At 45.0% G+C, this 25651-nt stretch overlaps 1 protein-coding gene across 1 annotated transcript in view; it reads left to right on the forward strand.

Annotated features, from left to right (window-relative positions):
- The window catches only part of LOC146839238 (uncharacterized), a 194574-nt gene extending 170962 nt beyond the window's left edge, over positions 1–23612 (forward strand). Inside the window, exon 4 of the mRNA XM_085600022.1 lies at positions 22817–23612. Coding sequence (XP_085456148.1) covers positions 22817–23346 — 530 coding nt within the window. The 3' untranslated portion in view covers positions 23347–23612. The remainder of the gene's footprint in view (positions 1–22816) is intronic.
- The last annotated feature ends 2039 nt before the right edge of the window (positions 23613–25651 follow it).

The raw sequence follows: 25651 nt of genomic DNA on the forward strand, positions 1-25651 counted from the left end.
ATGGTAGGCGGCATGGTATTCCTTCCTGTGGTCGACGTCGCACTTTTTGGGCCAGCAGTAGTCCTTGGTGTCTCCGGCTGGCTCTTACTCTTGTGCCAATGAGATGTGGCTGAGGATGTGGGCGTTACCACTGCAGTGCTGGGGACAGGGCTACTTTGTGTACCACTAGCACAGAGAATGTCTCCCTCTTCTTCCTGTTCCACCGTGAGCGGACTTTCTAATCGTTTAAGCCCAACAGCAATGGTTCCAGTTTTGATGAGCCTAAGGTGCTCCTCCCACTGGATTGCGTGGTGTTTTTTCAGATGGGTCATTTGGCCTCCGGTACCATAGTTTGTACCAAGCTTTCCACGGCTAACAGAGGTATGACAAACGGAGCATACAGCAATGTTCTCCTCCTTTCCGCTAACCGTAAAGAAGTCCCACACTGGGGAGCTTAACTTTTGTCTCCTGCTGGAGGTGCCACTCCCACTTCCAATGCCGGATGAACTGGAGGGTGTGTGTTGAATTTTACTCTGTGCAGGACCACTACCTCCTTCTGCTGAGGTGGTGCTTGTTGTGCTGGATGTAGGACGCTGCCGGACCTTTGCTAATGTAAATATGGAAGCTGGAGGTCGTGTTGGTGTTACCTGTGTTGGAGGTATGCGTGCTACATCCCTCGCATCCATTTTGGATAATGTAAAAATGTTGCTCTCCATCTCCTCAGGCCCGGGAGTGATGTTTGTGATGACTGCCTCATCATCATCATCATCATCAACCTGCTCTTCCACATCAACAACATCCATAAGTGTAAGGCTTTCTGGAACCTTCCTCTTCCCATGCCTGCTCTTGTGATGTGTTTCCCTCTCAGACTCAGTTTGTGGCTTCCAAGTGACATCTAGATCATCAGAAGGGGGGCTTGGTGAAGAACTTGATGTACTAACCCTCCTTTTCCTTGCTGAGGATTTAAAAGCCAATGTAACTTCTAAAGGAGTGGCTTCCTCTTCTTCCTCTGCATGAGGCTCAATTTCCTGAACTGCCCCTACTTCGGGAGGAACAACAGCTACTATTGCGGGCGGTGGCTGCGGCTGTTGACCACTTATCTGCTGTGTTGATGATGTTCCCTCCTGCGTTGATTGTGTACTACTTTGAGATAGCGATAAGTTTAGTTCAGGCTCAGCATCACTGCTTTCCACCATAAGGCTGGCTACCTCTTCCACACTCATCTGCTTGGGCATGGGTTGGTGGGTTGGGCCCACTGATGTGGAGGTGCTGCCCCCAGCTTGCCCCCCCGACACCGCTGCTGCAGGCGTCATTTTTGGTGAACCAAAAAAGGTTTTGGGAGGCACACCAGACTTAAGTGACACTTCCTTCTTCTTCTGTTCCTTCTTCTCCATGGCAACTTTCTTGGTACCGGAGGACCTGCTACGTGCTTTCTTTGGGGGCATCTTCAACAGATGTCAAACAGCACTCAGTTGCACAAGTTGCAGAGATGCCTGGTCAGGTCACTGACAGACGTCACGTTGTGTACACTGCAGCAGCAGGACGTCGGTCTGGCACCACAACAGTGGATGACGATGACACCTCTGTCTTTTGTGCACCTAAAAGCAAAAAAGCCAGAAGAACATCAGTCAAAAGATCCATAATATAATATATAACTTATTAGTGTCTCGTGGGTGGTCATCACAATTATTAAATTTCACGAAGTCAGTGAACAACATCAACAGTATAGCCAGCCATTAAGAGACTGACAAGGCCAGGGATCCTGTTGTATTTGTACTGTGTACACTTAGGAAGAAGAATAGCAAGGAACAAAAACATAAATGTAGTCTAGCCTGTTTGACCTAAAGAAAAATGTGTGAATCTTATGGGATGGATGCAGCATCAGGGAGCAACATCACAACGAACATATACACATAAAAACTAAAGGCATTTATTTACAACACCCAAAAAGTGAAATCTAACCCCGTAATAAAGTATAGGCCACATTTTACAATTCAATCCAAAGCCATACATGATGTTGAAATTCAATGCACAACACAAAAACAGTTGTTTACATTCCATGCACCCGCCGTGATGATTGCTGAGTTGTACCCCTGGGCCTACTGTACGACTAGGCCACAATTTTGGACGCCTATGGCAAAGGCACAATGCCTGCCTTCCTAAAATGGCCGCCACACACATGCTCAGCCCACCCACCACAACAACAAACAAAAAGTGATTGCAAAGGACAGGAAGAGGAAGTTGTAGTGTCTGTGGAACTAAATCCCTCTCATAAAAATGTTTTCCAGACAAATAACAGCTTCTCCCTGCTCCAAACCTACAGCTCAATGACAGCCTGAGGAGTTTTTTGCGCAGAAATGCACAAAAAAGCGTTTTCGAGAAGGGTCTATGTTGCTCGCGAGATATTGTTTGCCAGATTGCAAAAGCTGCGTATTCGGGATCGTGAACTATACAAAAAGGCTTTCTCGCGTGGGCGAACACGCATATTGCGAGCGCAAAAATGACGAAAACTGTAAGTCCGCGTAGTCGCGCTGTGCAGAGTTACCGAAACTTCGCGAGCTGAATCCCTTGCCTTACATGCTGGCCAAAATAGCCCAATTTGTTTAGCACACACCCAAAAAATGCTATTGCACCCCAAACACACCTTTTGCAATAAAATCCAAAGCCATCCATGGAGTAAAGGAAAATCACCAGACAACACCAACTGTACATTTAAATCACGCACCACAGGTTGGAGGCTGACTACCTCTGGGCCTAGTGGAAGACTACTAGGCCACAAGCACACACATCCAACAAAGGTAAATCACACACACACACCAACAGTGAAATACACCACAGCAACGTTTAGCATTTCAATCCTATGCCATCCATGCCCTACATGATGTAGAAATTCTACAGACACCACAAAACATGGACCCATGGGTACCCTACTGGCTGAAATTGCAGAGAAAAACAACTAGGCCCCTATTGAAAGTAGTACAGGCCACCCACCACAACAATAATTTTTAAAAACAATAAAAATCCCAGAAAAATGTAGGTACAAACAAGCCCCAATGAAACAAACACACCAATTCTCCAACTTACTTGTAGTAAATTAAATCTCAAATCAAAAATTCCTCAAATAAATCCAATCCAATGGTATGATGCAGCAGACAGACACAAAAAGTGATCCTTCCAGCTCCAAATCCAAATGAAAGTGAACAACACATGCACAAAGCACGTGGGAGGAGCCTGCTGGACAGGAACAGGAAGTTGTAGACTCAGGGGCACTTCCTTCCTCTTGAAAAAAAAGAGTTAAAAAAATTAAAGGACTCTTTCTTACACAAAAGACTACAGCAAGATCACAATCTGAGGAGTTTTCTGAGCAAAATGATCATTTTAGAGAAGGTTTTATGAAGCTCGCGAGATATTCTTTGCCAGATTGCAGTTTTTCCATGTTCGGGATCGCAAACTTACCAAAACAGCTGCCGGAAGTCAGCTCGCGCGCACCAATGACGTGTTCGGGGTCGCACACTCTCGCGGGCTTGGGCAGCCATAGTACAAATCTCGTGGCGCTCGCGAACAGACAGAAAAGCAAGTTGGCGATCGCAGAATCAAGGTAAGACGTTACCGCGCACGCGAGAATGAATATTGAGCGCGCGAGGAAGCAAATTTACTACGCTACGCGCTAGATTGCGTAGCAATCTGCAACTTCGCGCTCTACGCGAATCGCGAAGTTACCCAAACTTCGCAAGCTCCGCGAACGGAGCGTAGTTCAACGCCCAGGCTTAGAATTAGGTGAACATCAGTCCTAGTGAGTGCATTGAGACCCCTGTAGTCTACACAAAACCTCATCTCTCTTTTTCCACCCTTGGTGTGAGGTTTAGGTACTAGGACTACTGGGCTAGCCCAAGGGCTATCTGAGGGCTCAATTACTCCTAATTCCAGAATCTATTGGACCTCTGTCCTGATGCAATTTCTGACATGATCAGGCTGCCTGTAGATTTTATTCTTAACATGTAGACTCCCACCTGTGTCCACTTCATGGGTACATTAGGTAGTTTGACTGGGCGTCAGAGAAAACATATGCCTGAATTGATGGATGACCTTCCTGCAATCAATCTGCAGTTGATCAGAGAGGCTGCCTGCCAAGGTCACTCCATATACTGATCAATCATCAGGGTTCTGTGAGAAGAGATCAGGGAGAGAGTCACTCTCTTCCTCCTGTCCCTCATCAGTTACCATGAGCAAGCCCATGTCAGCCCTGTCAACAAAAGGTTTTAGCCTGTTCACATGAAGTCCCCTATGGGTACTTCTGGGAGGGCCAAGGTCCACCAGGTAGATTACCTCACCCTTTTGTTCAAGTATGGTGAGGGGTCCACTCCATTTGTCCTGGAGAGCTGCTAGGGCCTCAGGCTCCAACACCCGCACCTTCGGACCTGGCTGGTCAACAGTCAGGACAGCCTTTTGGTCATGCCAAGCTTTTTGCAATTCTTGGCTGCCCTCTAGATGTTTGCTTGCCTTCTTCTTGTATACAGCCATGCGGGAGCGCAGACCAAGTACATAGTCCACTACTTCCTGTTTGGGAGGTTTGAGAGGTAACTCCCATCCCTCCTTAACCAGAACTAGGGACTCCTAACTGGATACCCAAACAGAAGTTCAAAAGGGCTGTAGTCGACCCCCTTCTGAAGGACCTCGCTGTAGGCAAAGAGAAGGCAGGGTAGAAGGACATCGAATTTTCACCAAAGCTTTTCTGGGAGGCCCATGATCATACCCTTTAGGGTCTTGTTGAATCTTTCAACTAACCCCTTGCATTGAGGATGGTAGGGTGTGGTGAATTTGTAATTGACTCCACACTCTTTCCACATTACAGTTATATAACTAAACATGAAGTTTGTACCTCTGTCAGTTAAGACCTCCTTAGGGAAGCCCACTCTGTAAAAAAGTCCTAAGAGGGTCCTTGCCACCACAGGAGCACTAGTGGTCCTAAGGGGAATAGCTTCTGGGTATTTAGTGGCATGGTCTACCACTACTGAAATACAGTTGTGCCCAGATGCTGTAGGAGGGTTCACGCGACAGATTGTATCAATCCCAACCATCTCAAAGGGAACCCCAACCATTGGTGGTGGAATTAGGGGGCCTTTGTGATACCACCTGACTTGTCACTGGCTTGGCAAGTGGCACAGGAGCAACAAAACTCCTGTGTGTCCTCAGACATATGGGGCCAGTGAAAGTGAGGGACAAGCCTGTCCCTAGTCTTGCTTTGCCCTAAATATCCTGCCAGGGGAATGTCATGTGCAAGTGTGAGTAGGAGACCTCTAAACTTCTGGGGTATAACCAACCTCCTGGTGGTACCAGGCTTGGGGTCTCTACCCTCTGAGTAAAGATGTCTATCATCGCAGTAGATCCTATGGGACGCACAGACGCACTAGCATTCCCAGCAGCCTCAGCAGCAGCCTGCTATCTGAGGGGCTCAAGAGAGGGGCATGTTTGCTGCTCCAAACTTAAATCTGCTCTGGAAGGGCCTCCTGCCCCAAAAACTCAACCTGATCTGGCTCAAGTTAATCTGGGGCAGTTCCTTCACAGAGGCTAAGATCATCTCCCTCAAGAGACTGATCCCCACTCTGAGTCTGGGGGGATGGCCCAGCATTTCCCCTCCTGTTCCTTCTCTTGGAAGGCACCTGGTCCATTGTACAAGGATCCAAGGCCTGTTCAGTGGAAAGATGTTTGGCTTGTGACTTGCAGAGATGGCCAACGTTTCCGCCTGAGTCCTGAACTCTACTTCAGACCATCCTGAAGTTTCCAAATCATTGCCCAACAACGAATCTACAGGTAGGTCTGAAGATACCACAACCTTTTTAGGTCCAGTTACCCCTCCCCAGCTGAGATTCACAACTGCCAATGAATGGTCAGTCCTTACATAGCTAGTACTAGTCACTTGGTACATTTGTCCAAGTATGAACCGGTCAGGAGACACATTTTTCTCTTTCACCATTGTGACACTGGCCCCTGTGTCCCTGTAGTTCATAGCCTCTTTTCCATTAATTAAAGGCTATTGCCTGTACTTGCCCAGACTACTGGGACTGACAAGTAAGGTGGCAAGATCTATGCCACCATCACAGACTAAAACTGCCTGATCTGGAGTCCTGACTAACCCATCTCAGAACCCAAGGTTAACCCTACTTATCCCTTGGTTGCAGTACTACCACCTGTACTGGAGCTAGGGGGTGCAGTTGCCTTAGGGGCAGTTGTAGTAGTAGTTTCCTTGGCCTTTGGACAATCAGTATCCTTTGTCCAATGGGTCTTTATATTTCAGATATAGCACCAAGGTTTCTTTTTGCCTTTCTTGTCGGATTGTGTCTCCCCCCCGATGCAGGTTTTTGGGGCCCTTGAGAAGACTCTTTCTTATCCCGACACTTATCCTGTGATTCTTCTGGTCACCACCACTGTTCTGATTTATCTGCTTCACTTTGGTTCTGACCCATTTATCGGCCTTCTTTCCCAATTCTTGGGGAGAAGTCAGATTTGAGTCCAACAGGTATTGATGCAAAAGATGGTTCTGGCAAATATTAAGGATCTGCTTCCTCATAATCAAACTGTATAATCCGTGGTAGTCAAGCACTTTGCTTCCATGCAACCTTAATGGCACTATACACAAAATCTACCCTGTCCTGAGTCTGTGTCTTCTGAGTGTCTCTGAACTTAATGCTGTATTGTTCAGTGGTTAAGCCAAATTCACCAATCAGAGCACTGTTCAAAACTGAATAATTATCAGCATCCTATTCTCTAACAGTGAGGAGCTTATCTCTACCTTTGTCAGCAAAGGAGAGCCACAAGATAGCTGCCACTGAGACTTCCTTGCTAATAGTTGAACCATACCTGCCCCTTCTCTGCTGCTTCTCGCCTGCATTTAATTTTTTTTATCATTTACGGGGTCTTATTGATATTTTAGCAGTTGTTTGTTAACTTCACTTCTGGCTTCCCGTTACAACCAGGCACAGTGCTGATTGGCTGTCTCCAACCAATCAGGAGCTAAACCGGAAGGAACTAGTTGTGCCCCCCGGCTACTTTATGTCGGCCATAGCGCAGACACGCAGACTTCATTGTTAATAGTTGAACCTTACCTGCTGCTTCTCTGCTGCTTCTTTCCTGCATTTGAATGTTTTTTTCATTTACGGGGTCTAATTGATATTTTAGCTGTTGTGTGTTAACTTCACTCCCTGCATCCCGTTACGGCCATGCACAGCGCTGATTAGCGGTCTCCAACCAATCAGGAGCTAGACTGGAAGGAGCCAGTTGTGCCCCATGTCTACTTTATGCCGGCCATAGCGCAGATGCGCAGACTTCAATGCTAATACTTGAAACTTACCTGCCTCTTCTCTGCTGCTTCTTGCCTGCATTTGAATGATTTTATCATTTACGGGGTCTAATAATATTTTAGCTGTTGTGTGTTAATGTCACTTCCCGCTTCCCGTTACGGCCAGGTACAGCACAGATTGGCGGTCTCCAATCAATCAGGAGCTAGACTGGGAGGAGCCAGTTGTGCTCCCCAGCTACTTTAAGCCGGCCATAGCGCTAACACGCCGCTGACGCTCCATCGGTGCGCCAAAGGCAAGCCCGTCTGCGCTTGCCCGCGCCTGGATGACGCCAGACGCAAGACATGCTGCTTGTCTGTACCCCCAAAGACAGCCCTGTTCATGGGACGACCTGGTCTCCATCAGAACAGGGATCAGTCAATGTGTAAATTAGAACTGGGCCCATCACATGGCCCCTTCCATTGCACACACTGCGGGTTCAGAACCATTGTATCTGTAACCTCTAAACCTTCTCCCCGTCCACTTTTAAATTCCTCAGTCCAAACTGTTGCTCGCTCATAAAACACTTTGCTGAGGTCTATGATTTAATCCAGGATGAGGTACCTGATATCCTCTTCCTAACCGAAACATGGCTCACTAAAGATACGGAGGCTGAGCCAGCATTGTCTCTGTTTGTTCTGACTCCCATTGAAGTCTATGATCTTGTGGTGCCACACTGTGCATGCTGGGATTGGGGGGTACCCATGGGCACTCCCCATGACATATTTGGAGGGCCCCGGGTGAAGGGGGGCCTGCTACGCCCATCGAAGTCCGATTCCAATAGCTGTTTCTTCTCGCTTAGACCGAGTCGATGCAGCTGTCCGAATCGCGCATCATACCCGCTTAGTCGGAATCAGGCTCCATTGCGCCGCACGATTCAGCTACGAACGAGTCGTACGGACAGGATTTGGTTCGAGAACCATTTGGTCGATGCGTACCCGATCTTTGCATCTTACTTGGTTTTCTGGATCTGTGTACAATTTGGTCAGAAACTAGGGTTATGAATCGAATCCGGGAAAGACAACCTGATTCTGTGGCCTTCCTACATCGGAATCGCGCCCGAAGTGTGGTGTGGTTTTGAACCTACCTAACCTAGTGGGAACTGAACTCTCTGAGGTTAGAGAAAGGATGTGCTATACCCATGACTTACCCAACCCTAAGTTCAGTAGAACTTACTGATTTTAAGCTTGTATTATATGTGCCTAGAATTAGTGTTGGGTTTTCAATTAATCAACATAAAGATTTATCTGGTAAAATAATGCAGGCTTGAATCCCAGCTTCTCACATATAAATGTGTTTTCTAACTACACACATAGCTGCCAAATTAATTAAAAAGAGGCTATAACAACCAATGAAATAAAAGCATAAACAACAAAAACCAATAGAAACATTCAACTAATTAAAACAAGTTTAAAAGAAGCCAATTAATTAACAAAAAATTACCTCACAACCTGCAAAGATTGGAGAAGGACAAAACGCTGCTGAATTGCTGCCACAACTGAAGACCTTCAAAACTTTTACACTGATGCAAAGTAAGTGCACCTAATATTTCTAAACAATACTCTAACTAAACTTAGAAGCAGTAAAACATGCCAAATAAAATAAATAAATGTATGCCCATTTGTTTACACTTTTCTACAGATTTAAACACCTTAAATTAACAAATCTGACCAAAAAGAAATACAACAGAGAAAACAAACTGGGCAGATTACTGAAACAAGAAAATAAACTATTAATCTATAAAAAAAAATAAGTATAACTGCTAATTAATTTTAAAATGTAGCTAAATAATCTTAAATGCTAAATGCCCTAACAAATTAAACTAATAAATGGTTTCTGACTGTTTTCCTCTTTTCTACAGCCCTCACCAACTGCAAATATTCAAACTACAATAAATACACAGAAGTATCCAACTAAAATAGCGAGTATTATTTCAAATAAACTTAAAAAGAAAAGCAACTCAATACTAACTATCCTTAACTAAACTCAACTTTAATAACATTTCACTCAGAACATTAAAGCAGGAAAAAACAACAGAGGACTTAAAAGAAAATGAAGAAAATACAAACACAGCTTATATGTAAGTGTTTTAAGTAATAAAAATGTAACAGTGAAAATATAGCCATTATGTTTATTAATTTATGCTTATATATAGCTCAGAAAATGACAGAAGTGGCTAAATTCATATCCTCTCAAAAAGGGAAACTTTTTGCTCTGTTGCACAGGCTACACTTACAGCCAGGAATGAACATTATCTAAGCATATTCATTGGAAATGTACCAAATACTACTCTAATTCCTGCAATGGGAGGGCAAGAACCAGGGAAACTACAGTGATAAATGTAAAAGAACATAACCACCCCCAACGTCACTGACATAGAAGTCAGAGACATTTTAGAAAACATTAAAAGTTATCTTACCCAGTGTCCCAGAGCACATAACTGGTCAGTTGCCTGTCATCCCAATACTAAAATGCTAAATAGCACAAAACAAAAAATCCACCTCCCAAACACCACCAGCCCCAAAAACATTTAGAGAAGTAGAATCCTACCTGAATTCACAATTACACACAAAAAAGAATAGTTCCTCCTTTATGACAACAAAAGTCATGAAAGAAGAATGATTGTCTTTGCCACACCTGCTAAAGTACAAAAACTGGGACAACATTTAAAATATGTCCTAAACCACAACAACAATATTGCTTTTATATACGCATTACTATCTAACACAAAATGTATGACTTACATAGAGCTTCTAACACAAATCAAAGAACAAACTAATGATTACTACCCCCAAAAAACTTATAATCGACTTTGAGCATGCAAAGATCAAAGCAATTTTAAAAATGTATCCCCACACAGCAATACAAGGATGCTACTGTCAGTTTAACCAAAGTATATGACGCAATCTACAAAAGTCTACCTTAATTTTAGAATATGCAGCAAATAGTAATTTTGTATATCAAGTAAAAAAAAATATTAGCCCTAGCCTACCTCCTCATCGCTGAAGTAGCAAACCATACAACCTACTAATAGAAAGTCCCTTCTATCAAGCAAATGAAACAACATTAACTCCCCTAATGGAGTATTTCAAAGACTGATGGGTAGGAAAACTATCAAACAGTCAATTGGGGGTTTATATAGCACAGAAACTCACCCATGAGCGTCTCAAGGTGCTGAGGGGGGGGGTGCTGATTTCCTTGGGCACAGTAGTTCAGTCGAAGAGCCTGGTCTTGAGATCCTTCCTGAATTGGGTCAGCAACAGGGATTGCCTGAGGTGGGGAGGTAGGCTGTTCCAGGTCTTGGTGGTGAAGTGGCAGAAGGATCTTCCTCTGGTTTTGGGCTTGTGGATCCATGGGACAGTTGCGAGGGCCAGTTGGGTGAAGCACAGGTGTCTGGCGGGTAAGTGGCATGAGAGGCAGTGGTTCAGATATGCTGATCCTGCGTCGTAGAGAGCTTTGTAGGCACGTGTGAGGAGCTTGAAGGTGATTTTTATGTTGCCTGGAAGCCAGTGTAGTTCTCGAAGGTATGCAGTAAAGAGGCTGTGGTGGGGGATTTTGAGGACGTCTGGCTGTGGCGTTTTGAACGTTCTGTAGATTTCTGAGGAGTTTCTGGGTGATGCCGGCTTAGAATGTGTTGCCGTAGTCGAGTCTGCTGGTGATGAGTGCATGGGTGACCATCTTTCTGGATTCTGTGGGGAGTGTGTGGAAGCAAGATAAGGATACAGTGTTGATCATGAAATTCATTTTGAGAGAGGAGTCCATTATCATCCAGAGGTTATGTGCTTGGTCCATGGGGGTGTCGGGGGTTCCCAGTGCGGTAGTCCACCAGGAGTCATCCCAGGCTGAGGGGGTGGGTCTCAGGATGAGTGCAATCTCGGTGCTGTGGTTGCTTCGGAAGCTGGATTGGGAGATGTCCAGGATGTGGTTCCCTTCAATGAACTCAGAGAGTTGGGCATTGATGGCCTTCTCAGTTACCTTAGCTGGGAAGAGAAGCTGGAAAATGGGCCGGAAGTTCTTGAGGTCTGTTGGGTCAGCTGATGGGTTGATCTCAGAGTGTCTCCAGTCATCGTGGAAGGTGGCAATCTTGATGGAGCAGTTTATGGTGCGGCAAAGCTCGGAGCGATGGAGGTGGCTGCACTATGGAAGATGTGATTTGGGCAAAGGTCCATTGGGGCTCCGGAGTGGATGCTCTCAATGGTCCTGAGTGAGCCATCTCTGGTGAGTGGAGTTAAGTTGAGCAGGATCTGCAGGCTAATATTGAAATCGCTAGCAATAAGGGCAAGGAGATCTTTAGCATAGTGAAGTCGTTCACCTCCCCGAAGGCGGCAGCTTAGGAATCTCCTCACTCGGCTGAATGGACCAGCTAGGTGGCCCTATGCCTCCACAATACGATTATCATGATCCAACAGTCTTTTTCCTTGGATACAGGGGAGGCCTTGACCCCACATCAGATACTGGGCAGAGAATCTGGTCCCCAGCAACCTCCGGCACTATTACAATTCCCGGCTGTGCAACTTGACAAATCGCTTACATATATCAAGGGCCTTAAGTCTGGGTCTCCGGTCGATGCATGTCCTGCTAAATTGTTAGCATTTTTAGCCCCCGCTATAAACCCCACTGTGACTAAGGTGATAAACACATCCCTCTCCACCGGCATTGTGCTGTCCATTTGGAAGCAGGCAAAAATTCGGCCACTCCGTAAAAAATTGTCCTAGGACCCGAAAGTTCCTGCAAACCAAGGGCCTATCTCCCTCCTCCTGGATCTCTCTAAGGTACTCTAGGATTATACAGAAATTCACAATCTACTGCATATAACTCAATCTGGCTTTAGGGCCAATTACAGCACTGAGATAGCTCTGTTGGAAGTGATGGAGCACTTTAAAGAACAGCTTAACCGGGGGGGCAGAGCTATCCTCATATTACTTGACATGTCGGCAGCGTTCAAAATAGTCCCACATGAGAGACTTCTCGATAGACTGAGGAACAAAGGCATTGGGGGTGCTGCACTAGCATGGATAACATCCTTCCTGGAGAATAGAAACTAGGAAATCTGGATACCCCTTTTGAGTCCTGCATGCCCTGTGTGAAAGTAGGAGTCCCTCAGTGCTCCATCCTCATCCAGACTCTTTTTGGCACTAAGATAATCTTATGTGGTGATGATACGCAGCTGATCGTTACCTGCGACAGGGGTTCAGAGTTTGATGGTGATGGAATCCGATCTTTTCTCACAAAGATGTTTAATTGGCTCAAGGCAAACCAGATTAAATTCAACCCTGACCAATCAGAGATTTAATTTTTTGGCCTGCCTTCCATGAGCAACTGGGGCATTGGTGGCCTGTCAATTTATCCCCCCTCTCAGCCCAAACCACATAAAAAAACCGTGGCATCAACATCAATAGTGCCCTCTCTATGAGATCCCAAGTCCATGCATTGGTGAGTACTTGTTTTTATCAAGCTTCGCATGTTAAAAAAGTTACTCTTGCTCCGAGGATTGGTTATTATTGGCCACATCCTCAAAATTACCCTCTACTCGCTGAGGTTGGGGTAAGTGCACCATGAAGGGCTTCTGGTCCCCGTCTCCCTACATTATTGAAATCTCTAAAATGGCCGCCCCGCCTCTCTGGAACATCTGGGTCGAGTGCATGACCCTGTCTTCTATTAAGGATTCCTCCCTCTCTCTAAAATGGCCGACCCCTGCGCTCATCTTGATTAACTGGTAGATTGTTTGACCCCACTACCACTATTCAAGTACCCTCTCTCTAAAATGACCACCCCCTACTCATTAGTGCTATAGCTGACGTGACTCATTACCTCAGCACCACACCTTCTCTAAATGGTCGCCCCCTGCGTTTTTCCTAATTAAATGGTAGCTTGTTTGACCCCATTACCACTATTCAAGCTCCCTCTCTCCAAAATGGCTGCCCCATGCTCATTAGTGCTATAGCTGACCTGACTCATGACCCCGGCACCATACTATCCTACACTGTAATGGGACCTAGCACATGACCACCATCCAGAATAGACCTGATCTCTCCAACAGGAGGCTCCCGGATATTAAGGGCTGTAAACGGCTGACCCCGCTCCTCACTATAATAACTGGGTCGATTGCTTGACTCCAATTCCCCAATAATTCTGTTCTCTCTCTAGAACTGATAGCACCATGAAGACACGACCCCGTGTGGATCATTCTGTGGACTCCTCCTCAATCCTACCTCGTTTACTAAGCTCTCTCCTCCACGACCACCCTTACGCAGTATGGACACCAGACTTAACAAGTCCAACCAACCTCTCCAAAAATGTGACTAAAACTCTGAAACATAGACTGCTCAAAGCCAACCCAGAAACCCTTATCTCCCACCCCTACCTCTGTCCAAAAATAGGTACTATTATGAGTGACCTGATCATCTACACTAAAAGAAGAGCTCAGTGGAGATTGACGATCCCCTCCCTACTCACAATCACCTCGGCCACAAAATTCCCTCACGGTCTGCGACTTTTGGCTACAAAGTCTCCCACTTTTAGAGCAAATGCAACTATATCCATCTACAACAATGGGACTATACTAATTCAGGCCACCGATCGTAACCTGGACATCTTTGATGACATATTTGCCCTCTTTAAAAAATCTTTGGTCACTAGCGAATCCCCTATTCAATCTAGGTATGGACTTCCCCTTAGCCCGTCTCTGGAGGTCCCTGATCCACCGCTAATGGACCACAACCTGAGTAATGCCTCTCCTACCCTGATCAACACACACAGGACCACAGATTCTCCATCCCCAAGCTCTCCTAACTCACCCGCTGTGCCACAACCTGACCAGACTTTTCCGAGTAATCACAGAGCATTTGTTATCTCTCGCTCCGTCCACCTCTCCGTCACTTACACCACCCCCTCTCCCACTAGCCCTTGCCTATATAACTCCCTCACTCGACAGCGGGCTTCCAACAGGAACTCTTGCAACCTCCTGTCCCCTAACCTACCTTCCATCACCCACTCGCCTTGCGCGCCCGTATGTCGGAGATGGAACTCTCCACTAGCGGATTTCCCCCTTCCCTCCTGTTCACCTTCCCTGGTCTCCCCTCTGCCCTCCCCACTGAACAAGCCTCCACCTCCCCTCCATGTGACCCATTATCCACACTCAGATCCTGCTTCTAAGTTCAAGAAAATAAACCAGGAATTTCTAACTCTCAAAACTGTCATCCAAAAACTCCTTAAGTCCACCGAAGAGCTAGCCCTTGATCTCTCTTACAACATGTCCACACTTGAGATCCCTCATCTTTCTTCCAACTTGATATCACATGAGATCCCGCATATGATCCAGCCGAAACCCCCTGTCCAGATTTGGAATACCACTCCCTACCCTAATGCCCCATCTAGACCTGCTAGATCCAATAATCCATTTTCAGAACTTGATATTCTCTCCTCCCTCCTGATTACACCTCTCCTCATTCGGCCATCTCAGACCCTGCTAGATCCACACAAACAACCCCACTAAATGCCCCTAGCGCGACATTCCTTAAACCTGGTAATGTGGATCCTATCCAAAGCATCACACCCAACCCTCATAGAGCCCCCAGACTCAATGCCAACTCCATAAACATTAATAACCTCATGCAGATCCCCACTACACAGCCCACGCTCACAGACACCATGCACAAATCACACCTGAAATGCATGTTACTTAACTGCAGATCAGCGGTGAAACATGCCACAGACCTTGCTGATCTCATCCTTGCCCAAGAACTGGACCTCCTTATCCTCACAGAAACATGGCTCAGTGACTCCTGTGGCCCTATCCCTGACCTATTAGTCCCCCCCAATTCACAACACTATCAGACTCAACCGAGTTAAGAAAACAGGAGGTGGCATAGCCTGTATCTTCTGCAACTCTCTAACAATAAAACAGTCCCCTTCAGCTAATCTCTCATTCTGTGAATACCTATGCATAGATATCATTTCATTTTCATAGATATCACTAGCACACACAGACGCCTATGCAGCCTTCACATCTTCTCCCACCCCCTAGTGATAACCTCCATCTAATTGAACTAATCATGGAAACCATCTCCTCCAACCTGGGCCGACACTGCCCTCAGACACTGGATCTAAGCATCTCCAACCCCAACTCCATTCATCTCGAATCCATTCTACCCTATGACTGGTCTGACCATCATTTTATCAACTTCCTGATACTTGAAAGCTGGAACCACAAAAGTGCACAACCACTAAAGCTAAAACACTGGAAAAGATCGCTCCATAACATAAGCATTAATGTGCTCATAGAGCGCTGCAATTTCTCCCTTCTGACGCCTGCAAACATGAACAATGTTCACGACCTCACTGAACATTATAACAAAGCATGCTATCTGCCTTGAATGATACGGCCCCCTTCAACTATAAAGAATTCCCATAAAAGACTCCAAACCTTGGTTCAATGACAGACTAAATGCGGACAGACGCAGCCTAAGACTAGCTGAACGCAATTGGAGATCCACTCCCTCCAAAGAGCTTCTAAAAACTCTAAGACTCAAAAGGAGTAGATACAAACTCATTAGAATGATGAAAGCCAACTTCTTCAAATACCAACTTGACAAAGCCAAAAATTGCCCAAAACGACTTTTTGAGCTCATTAAATCACAATCCAACAACACCTCTACCCAATCTCAGCACCTCTCTCACCCGCAACCAAACTGCGAAGCGGTTGCGGAATTCTTCCTTGTAAAGACAAATAAAATTGAATCAGATCTTAGGTCTGCTGCAGTCAATCTCTCACCCTCTCTTGACTCCTCTGTCGCCACACCCTCGCCACATGGTCTCTCCCTCAAAAACAATGCCTCATAGAGTCAATTCACTCCTCTCAATGACATTACCATCCTTAATATTCTCTCAACCCTTAAACCCTCTAATCACTTCAATGACCCGCTCCACCCCAACTTCTTCATAGAAATGATAGGTTCACTAGCACCGGTCTAGTCCAAGATCATCAATGCCGTACTTCTTCAAGGTGAGATCCCGGACTGCCTGAAGGCCGGCCTGGTGCTCCTAGTCTCAAAAAACCCTCGGCTGACCCTGCTGACCTGAACAACTACCGACCAATCACAAACATACCCACCTTGGCAAAACTTCTGCAGAAATGTGTTCATGAACAACTACGCAAACACATTGAGCAATTCCAGATTCTCGACCTATTCTAATCGGGCTTCCGTACCTGCCACAGCACCGAAACGGCCATCACTCACATAGTGGACAACGCTCTCACTTTACTTGACCAAAATGAAGCCTGTCTTTTAATTCTGCTCGATCTCTCATCTGCTTTCGACACGGTCAAACATGACAATCTACTCTACCTCTTAGAACGAAGGATGGGGCTCTCAGGCACGGTCATTAAATGGTCTTCCTCTTTCCTCAACAACAGAGCACAAAGAGTCAAATCCAACCAGTCTTTATCCAACCCTAGTCCCTGCACACTTGGTGTTCCCCAAAGTACCTCACTCTCCCCCACAATCTTTAACCTTTTCCTTGAACCATTGACTGTAATTTTTAAAGCCTCCAACATACAATATCACATGTATGCGGATGACACTCAACTCTACATGAAAATCTCTTCCCCCGATTACATCAAATCTCTCAACGGAACCCTCCTCAAAACCCTAAACTGGCTAACCTCCAGCCATCGCAAATTAAATGCCCTCAAGACAGAATTCCTCCTCATTGCACCCGTTAGGCAAACCACCACAGTGGTGAAATATCTGTGTAACCTCACCGCACTAAACAGCTCACCACACATCATTAACTCCACTAAATCACTGGGAGTTGTGCTAGACAAAAACCTAAACATGCAAGCCCACATCAGATCATCGACCAAAGGAGCTAACTTCCAACTTTGCATCCTAAGAAAACTCAAACCCTACCTTCCCCAAGATGACCTTAAATCAGCGGTGCAAGCCCTTGTCATCTCTAGACTACAATACTGCAGTGCTACTCAATGCGGACTGTCGAAACTCAGTTTAGCCCCTATCAGAGCATCTCTGAATGCTGCTACTAGACTCATCACGGGTTCTAAGAAGAACAACCACATCTCGCCGGAAATGAAATCGCTCAATTGGCTTCCCGTTGAGGCAAGGATAAAACTAAAGATCGCTTGTATGACCCATAGGGCACTACACTTCAACACCCCACTCTACCTGACAAACAAGCTGGAACTTTCTGGTGGCTCCAAGTCCACAAGGAGCACTAGTACACTGCTGCTCAAGCCAAAGAAATTTAAGAACCTAAAAACCTACCATCGAACATTCTCTTGCATCGCCCGAGAATCTGGAACTCCCTTCCAGTGGATACAAGACTGATTCCCTCTACACTTGCCTTCAAAAGGGAAGTTAAAGCTCTACTAATGAACAAATCGTTGAACTCGATTCTTTGCTCCTCTTGTTTTTTTCCACAAAATTTGAGCACCTTTTGAGGCCCAAATAAAGCTGGTAGTTTTTGACTGAACTTTTCTGAGCTATTCTTCCTTAAAAGCCATGGGCATATTCTGAAATAAGAAAGTAAACTTAGGGAGAATTGACATTTTCACAAGATTGACTCTACCATAAATCATCAAAGGAAGAAAAGACCAATTAAGGAGAAATGTCCCCACTTTCTTGCTGATCTTCTGAAAGTTAGTTTCGGGGATTTGTTCTGTTTTCTGGACAATTTTGATACCTAGGTATCTAATTTCCTCTTTAACACACTTCAGTTGTGAGTTGATGTTCCAAGTCATTATGATCGTTTTGCTCTCATTAATCTCACATCCTGAGATCCGCCCAAACTGTGATGCCAGCTCATACACTACCGGTAATGCTGTGGTGAGCTCTGAGGTATATACCACTCAGTCATCATCGTATAGTCCTACTTTTTTCTCCTAGCACCAACATTTAAAAGGGAGTTTACTGTCATGTTTTCGTATCTTCTCCGCTAGGGGTTCAATGTATAAATTGAAAAGGAGGGCTGATAACAGACACCCTTGCCTCGTCCCCCGATATATATTAAAAACTCTTGAGATATTTCCATTCACTAATACTTTAGCTCTAGGGTTTTTATAAAATAATTCTATTGCCCTACAAAAATTCTCCCCTAAATTGGATAGCCTTAAGATTTTTTGCACGTAAAGCTAGTTTACCCGGTCAAAGGCCTTGGTCGCATCAACTGTGATAGCTGCCAGTGGTATTTTATATGTAGATGCTGGTGGTATTTGTTCCTCTCGATATGAGTAGGAGGGCAAGTGGGACTCTAGATCTAATTGGACTGTGGCTCAAGGATAAGGAGGTGGTATGGTGACTCAGTCCCTACATACCCATGTCCTATGGTCCCAAGCATAGTTATGTTCCTGAGCAGAATTCCTGCAACAAGACTTACTACAAAACACACAAGTATTTTTTTTTAATACTGCCTGATCGCTACACCAGATTTACTTCTGACTTTGTAGTTTTTAAGTTGTTTTCGATTGAACTAAATTGGAAATTAGGCTTATATACTAATTTTAATGTTGTTCTGGTGTCACACTACATGTGCCAAATGCACTTTTATTTAATGAGGGCAAATGCTTGTCTCAGGCTACAAAGCAGTAAGCATAGTATTCCTCACAGAAACCTTTAAACCTGAGCCCATACCGTAAGATGTTCTTCCAGTGAATGCATAAGGCCTGCAAGAGCACTCAGAATACAAGTATTGACCCCCCGTAAACAGGCAACAGTTGAATAGCTGGGATAAACATAATTCTCGGATTAGAACAACATGAAATCAAATTGTTGTGACAGCATGTTGTGAACAAATCTCTGGAAGTTTCTTGGAAACATTGTTAGCCCCTTAACACCGCTCACTATTTTTGGTAACAAACTAAATCCAAGCAACTGCCAACAGCAAGCCGCCCAATTAATTACTTTCTGATTGTTCGCTGCAAATGAATTACTCCCCCACAGTCAGTCTCACGTGACCTGATCCAGAGTTTAAAGACTCCCTCACTGCCTATCTATCATTAGCCCATCTCCTCTGGCTATTCCATCATACATATCAGCTTCCATACCTTTGTCGTTCATCATTCATCATTTAGCCTGTACTGTAAGTAAAGTTACAGCTGCTAAGTTGCACTACTTCACAGACACTACTTGTCTGTCTGGAGTCTGCACAAAGTTGTAAGTCAGTGAAACTGAGACATCTTCATCCATATTAATGTTATGAGATTGAGAGTGGTGTGTGTCATCATTCAGCCCTGTTACTGTAAGTAAAGTCACAGCTGAGGTCTGCATCAGTGCATTCACCTAGCAAACCGATACATTTTTTAAAGCTAGACACCAAGGGGAATCCAGGATGGCGTGACTTGTGTACCTCTCAGGTTCTTTTATCCAGAATCCCTTGCAAACCTCAAACTTAGTTTTAAAAAAAACATATTTTCCTCACATTTCTGTGGTGCAAAGTTCTGGGATCTGCGTGGATCCACAAAATTCCACCCACCTCACATTCCTCATAGTCTTCCGAGAAAAATGGTACCTCACTTGTGTGGGTAAGCCTAGTCTCCGCAACAGGAAATTACCCAATTTCCCGCTCCTAAAACTGTTAACATTCTTAAATTTACATATAAAATAATTTTAAAATGATAAATTTAATTCAATTTTTTTTAAAACTACTCCCCACCCTTACCCCGCACAAACCCAACATCCTGCTACAAAAAAATGTATTTTACAAAAAATTATATTATTAACATTATAATTAATATACCTCACTAGCAATTACTAAAAAAAATTGAAATTAATATTTTTTTATAAAATAAAGAACACTTACAACATATTAAATATCATTTAAAAAAAATCGATATTCTATACAACTATAACATTAATATTTTTAATGTAGATATTTCAAACTAAATCTATTTTCTCTATTCTTGACATCGATATTACTTACCTCGATATTATGCTATCACAATATTTTTGGCATTTTGGGCTGGACTGTTCACATGAGGCACAGGGTCAAGACTGATTTGCATATGGCCAGGTCTTAACTGGGCTGGTATGTTGAGCAAAAGAATGATGGATTAACCCAGATCTCTTGACTGGGGGTGAATGTTTTGATTTGTTCTGCATTCCATCCATCAATTGTGTGACTTTTGCTATCTCGATATTCTTGACACAAAATGAATGTCACTTGATATTCTGTCTCAACACTCTGGGTACCCTCTTCAGAACATCTCTGGACCTGTAGAAGACAAAAGAAGAAAGACACCTGTTGAAATCTGGACTTCAGACAGTGGTCTGTACCCACTGTAACCCCAAGGGCTTGGCCTGTTCTCACTTGTTTCCAGGACTGATGAGTGAACTTCAAGGGCTACTTGGCTGACCTCCTGTTATCCTTGAGGAGACCAAGTTTCTGCTAAATCCAGCTGACCAGTATCAACTGGATTTGCCCTGTTCCCTGGTGGTGGCTGCTAGTAGATTGAGTCCTAACCCCTCAAGTGGTATCCAAAACTTCCTGGACCCCAGGCTGGCAAAGATTGGACGTGCCCCCCATCACGATCTACAAAGCTGAACAGTTGAAAACATTTTCAAAACAATTATAAAAGGAACCAGAGGCTACTTCTGGACGGATTCAGCTTGCTGGTTTGCTCCACTGAACAAAGCTTAACTTCTGCAAATGATGTGAAGTACACAGTTAGAAATCTTCACCAGCAGAAGGCACCAAAAATATCCGGCCTATGAGTGGCCTTCCTTTGGTGTGGATTTTGAATATCTGCGGCTCTTAGCCCTCCTGCCAAAAGCAAATGGCTTCACCGTAACTGTCTAATCGCTATCTGACTTCATGAAACCCATTTCGCTCATAGCCTGCTGCCTTCTCCTGCTGAGATTTTTTGCCTTCCATTCCTTAGACTGAATTAGAAAGTTACATTTTCTACTGGACTGCACGCTTCCTTGTATCCGACCTACGCTCCATCCCTGTTGGACGTAACTATTGACTTGGACCCGGTCTTGCACAACCAAATATCTACGGGTGGTGCTTTACATTTTTTGGCACCAGAAACAAATAAAATATTACCAAATTGTATCTACAGTTTCCTACATCATATGTTTGTCAGTTTCGTGTCTATTTGCTCATTAACATGTTCTCTATGTTGATAAATTGGACTGGGGTTTTTACTGGGGTCTGTTTTCAACTCTTTCTGTACTTTTAATACACAGTTCTCCAAATTTAAGTGTGCCTGCTCTATGCTACATCTACCTGGGGTTGAGCTCAGGTTTAAATTGAGCTAAATTGACCTATTGTGTTAATATTACTAGGTGTAGACCTACACCCCTAATCGACTTTACAATATTTGACAAAAACCAATAGAGACCTTTCAGCAGTGGTTTCAAAATAGTGTGTTTCTGAAATTCTAGACATATTCATCCTGCTAGTTTCTACAGTCTTTGTTCCTATTCTGAATTCTTTGTGAAGCCAAGTCGAGATAGTAGTGAGGTAGCCCAGGTTGGACGTGCCCAGAGATCTCTTGATAACTCATTGTTGACTTGAAAGAGAGGAAGTTTGTTTCTGAACAAGGAAAACAGCAGAGTGACACATTTGATCACAGGATAACTGGAGATAGGTTGGGGCTGTGTAATGATCACTTTTGCGCCAGGTAAAGTGGCACATGCGTGATGGAAGGCTTTGAGTCAGATTTATGAAGCCATGCAAAGCTGCCCTGGGTCACTTTGAGAGGCCTCATAAATCATGAGTAAGGTGATGCTGCGCAAATTGCTGTGTTGCCTTACTCTGCGGCCGGGAGGCGTTCTATGGGAGTTGTGGTGACAATTCCCACGCAACACCTATAGACTTGGACACTTCCCCAAATTTAGAAAACCATATAAACCTGGGGAAGTGGCAAGTCCAATTCCGTACACCTCCAGAGGTGAGGAGCAACGAGAAGTGTGTTCATTTCTGCTCGTACTTTCTTCATGTGTGCTTCATAGTGCAGTACACATAGAAGGAGGAAAACGCTTTGTAGGATTGTTTTTGCGCAGAAAAGTGCCTATTCCTGCACAAAAACAATCCTAGATGCAAAGCAGGCTCCCTTGCACCATGGTGTATGGGAGCCTACAATGGCGCCAGGCTGATGAAATGGCACCAGCAGGGAGAAAGGACATGAATGCACTGTATTGCAAAAATACAGTACATTCCTGCCTTTCACTCTGAAGTAGGGCAGCACAGAAAGGCACCTCACTATGCTGCCCTATGCCCAAATCCCAAACATGAGGCCCTTTGTCTTCAAGGACATGACTGAGGACAATTCCAGATCCCATTGTCATCTCACTGGTGGTCTTTCAGGACACGCGTCCTTCAAAAGCATCTCTTTCATTTCAACTGCGGCAAAGAAGTAAGAGAGTTGGGCAGACGGGTTTGCTGTTGGGGTTAGACTGGGGAAGAGAGATTAGACAGGAGGAGCTGAGAGCTGGACAGACTGACTGATGTACATTAACCTTCTCTTTTCTTTTCCTCCTCAGAATCTCTGTTCCTGGATCCGAACACAGCTTATCCTTCACTCAACATCTCCGCAGATGGGAAGCGAGTCACGTGCCGCACTAGTTCAAAACGTATTACCAAGAATGCAGAGACACGTGTGCGTGTGAGTTGTGCCAGAGGAACTGTGGGCTTCACCTCTGGGAAGCATTACTGGGAGCTGACGGTGCCCACTCGCTTTGTTCAACCTAATAATATCATATTGTGGCGCATAGGGGTGGCCACGGAGTCTGCTACTATAAATAAATACATTGGCCTAATGAAGCCTGAAAATGGCTTCTGGGTTTTGGAGCGCAGATTATTTCTTTCCTCAATTCACACCTTGCCTTTTACCCTTGCGAGCAGCCTGCCATTAGTAAGCCCCCTTGGAGTTTACCTGGACTACGAGGGGGGGCTGGTGTCCTTCTACAAGGCTAAGACCCAGGAGCACCTCTTCACCTACACAGCCACCTTCACAGAGAAGGTCTACCCTCTTGTTTGTAACTACTATCCTTTAATTATTGAGCTGAATTAAATTGTAGAGGGGAGGCCTGTCAATGTATATCTTTGATTATTTCTATAATTCACTTCCTTAGCAGAAGAAAAGCTGAAAATCATGTTCCGAACTGGTGGATGTATTTCAAGGCAGCAGTTTCCATTTGTAAAGACACAGGATTTTGGATTTGAATAGCTCATGGTTGCTGGTACCTGCTGGAAGTGCATGAAACAATGTATACAATTAACATATATTTTTTTCTGCCACTTGAATCTTTAAAATAAATAATGTGCCAGTTTACAGGGCTTGCAAGTCTGTTCACATTACTCGCGCCTCACCACCAGTATTCTCAGGCCTCTCACTTTCAGTCCTACAGATCTCTTCATTTTATGCCCAACACTAAAATTTAAGGTGGTACCTGCTGCATAGTCGGGTCTGTAACCTGCAGGACATAGTGGCTTCTGCGATTTGTACTTGTAGAAACTTCCATTTAGTTGAGAGATAGAATCTCATGTTGGCAGTCACACGAGACCAGCTACAACGATCCTGCCCACTAGACAGCACTGTTTTGGGAGTGAGCCATGCAATGACGTAAGTGCTAAAATCTTCAAATGATGCCAGTAGCTGTGCCTCCCTTCCCGGCTCTGGAATGTTCTGGACGAGTCCGTGCTTCACATCACTGAGCCCTTATGGATGAGATGGGTTTATCTCTTTGGGCGAGTGCAGACCCTCAGAGAGGGGAAGAGCTCACCCCATCAGCATCCATCAAACATCCATTGATTTACCCTCAGTGCGAGAAAGGGGAAGAGCTCACCCCATCAGCATCCATCAAACATCCATTGATTCACCCTCAGTGCGAGAGAGGGGAAGAGCTCACCCCATCAGCATCCATCAAACATCCATTGATTTACCCTCAGTGCGAGAGAGGGGAAGAGCTCACCCCATCAGCATCCATCAAACATCCATTGATTTACCCTAAGAGAGGGGAAGAGCTCATCCCATCAGCATCCATCAAACATCCATTGATTTACCCTCAGTGCGAGAGAGGGGAAGAGCTCACCCCATCAGCATCCATCAAACATCCATTGATTTACCCTCAGTGCGAGAGAGGGGAAGAGCTCATCCCATCAGCATCCATCAAACATCCATTGATTTACCCTCAGTGCGAGAGAGGGGAAGAGCTCACCCCATCAGCATCCATCAAACATCCATTGATTCACCCTCAGTGCGAGAGAGGGGAAGAGCTCACCCCATCAGCATCCATCAAACATCCATTGATTTACCCTCAGTGCGAGAGAGGGGAAGAGCTCACCCCATCAGCATCCATCAAACATCCATTGATTTACCCTAAGAGAGGGGAAGAGCTCATCCCATCAGCATCCATCAAACATCCATTGATTTACCCTCAGTGCGAGAGAGGGGAAGAGCTCACCCCATCAGCATCCATCAAACATCCATTGATTTACCCTCAGTGCGAGAGAGGGGAAGAGCTCATCCCATCAGCATCCATCAAACATCCATTGATTTACCCTCAGTGCGAGAGAGGGGAAGTGCTCACCCCATCAGCATCCATCAAACATCCATTGATTTACGCTCAGTGCGAGAGAGGGGAAGAGCTCACCCCATCAGCATCCATCAAACATCCATTGATTCACCCTCAGTGCGAGAGAGGGGAAGAGCTCACCCCATCAGCATCCATCAAACATCCATTGATTTACCCTCAGTGCGAGAAAGGGGAAGAGCTCATCCCATCAGCATCCATCAAACATCCATTGATTTACCCTCAGTGCGAGAGAGAGGAAGAGCTCACCCCATCAGCATCCATCAAACATCCATTGATTTACCCTCAGTGCGAGAGAGGGGAAGAGCTCACCCCATCAGCATCCATCAAACATCCATTGATTTACCCTCAGTGCGAGAGAGGGTAAGAGCTCATCCCATCAGCATCCATCAAACATCCATTGATTTACCCTCAGTGCGAGAGAGGGGAAGAGCTCATCCCATCAGCATCCATCAAACATCCATTGATTTACCCTCAGAGAGGGTAAGAGCTCACCCCATCAGCATCCATCAAACATCCATTGATTTACCCTCAGTGCAAGAGAGGGGAAGAGCTCACCCCATCAGCATCCATCAAACATCCATTGATTTACCCTCAGTGCGAGAGAGGGGAAGAGCTCATCCCATCAGCATCCATCAAACATCCATTGGTTACAGCTCTCAGTCAAGGAGTACAGAGGTTGCCCTCTTTACCAGCATGTTGCCGTTTCATTGGTCTTTTGTGTGGTTCTGCTTAGGGTTTAGCGAGGGCTGCACGTCGCCACCTATCACTCTTACTGTGCAC

This window comes from Triturus cristatus, chromosome 4_2 (assembly GCF_964204655.1).
Source record: "Triturus cristatus chromosome 4_2, aTriCri1.1, whole genome shotgun sequence".
Lineage (NCBI taxonomy): Eukaryota > Metazoa > Chordata > Amphibia > Caudata > Salamandridae > Triturus > Triturus cristatus.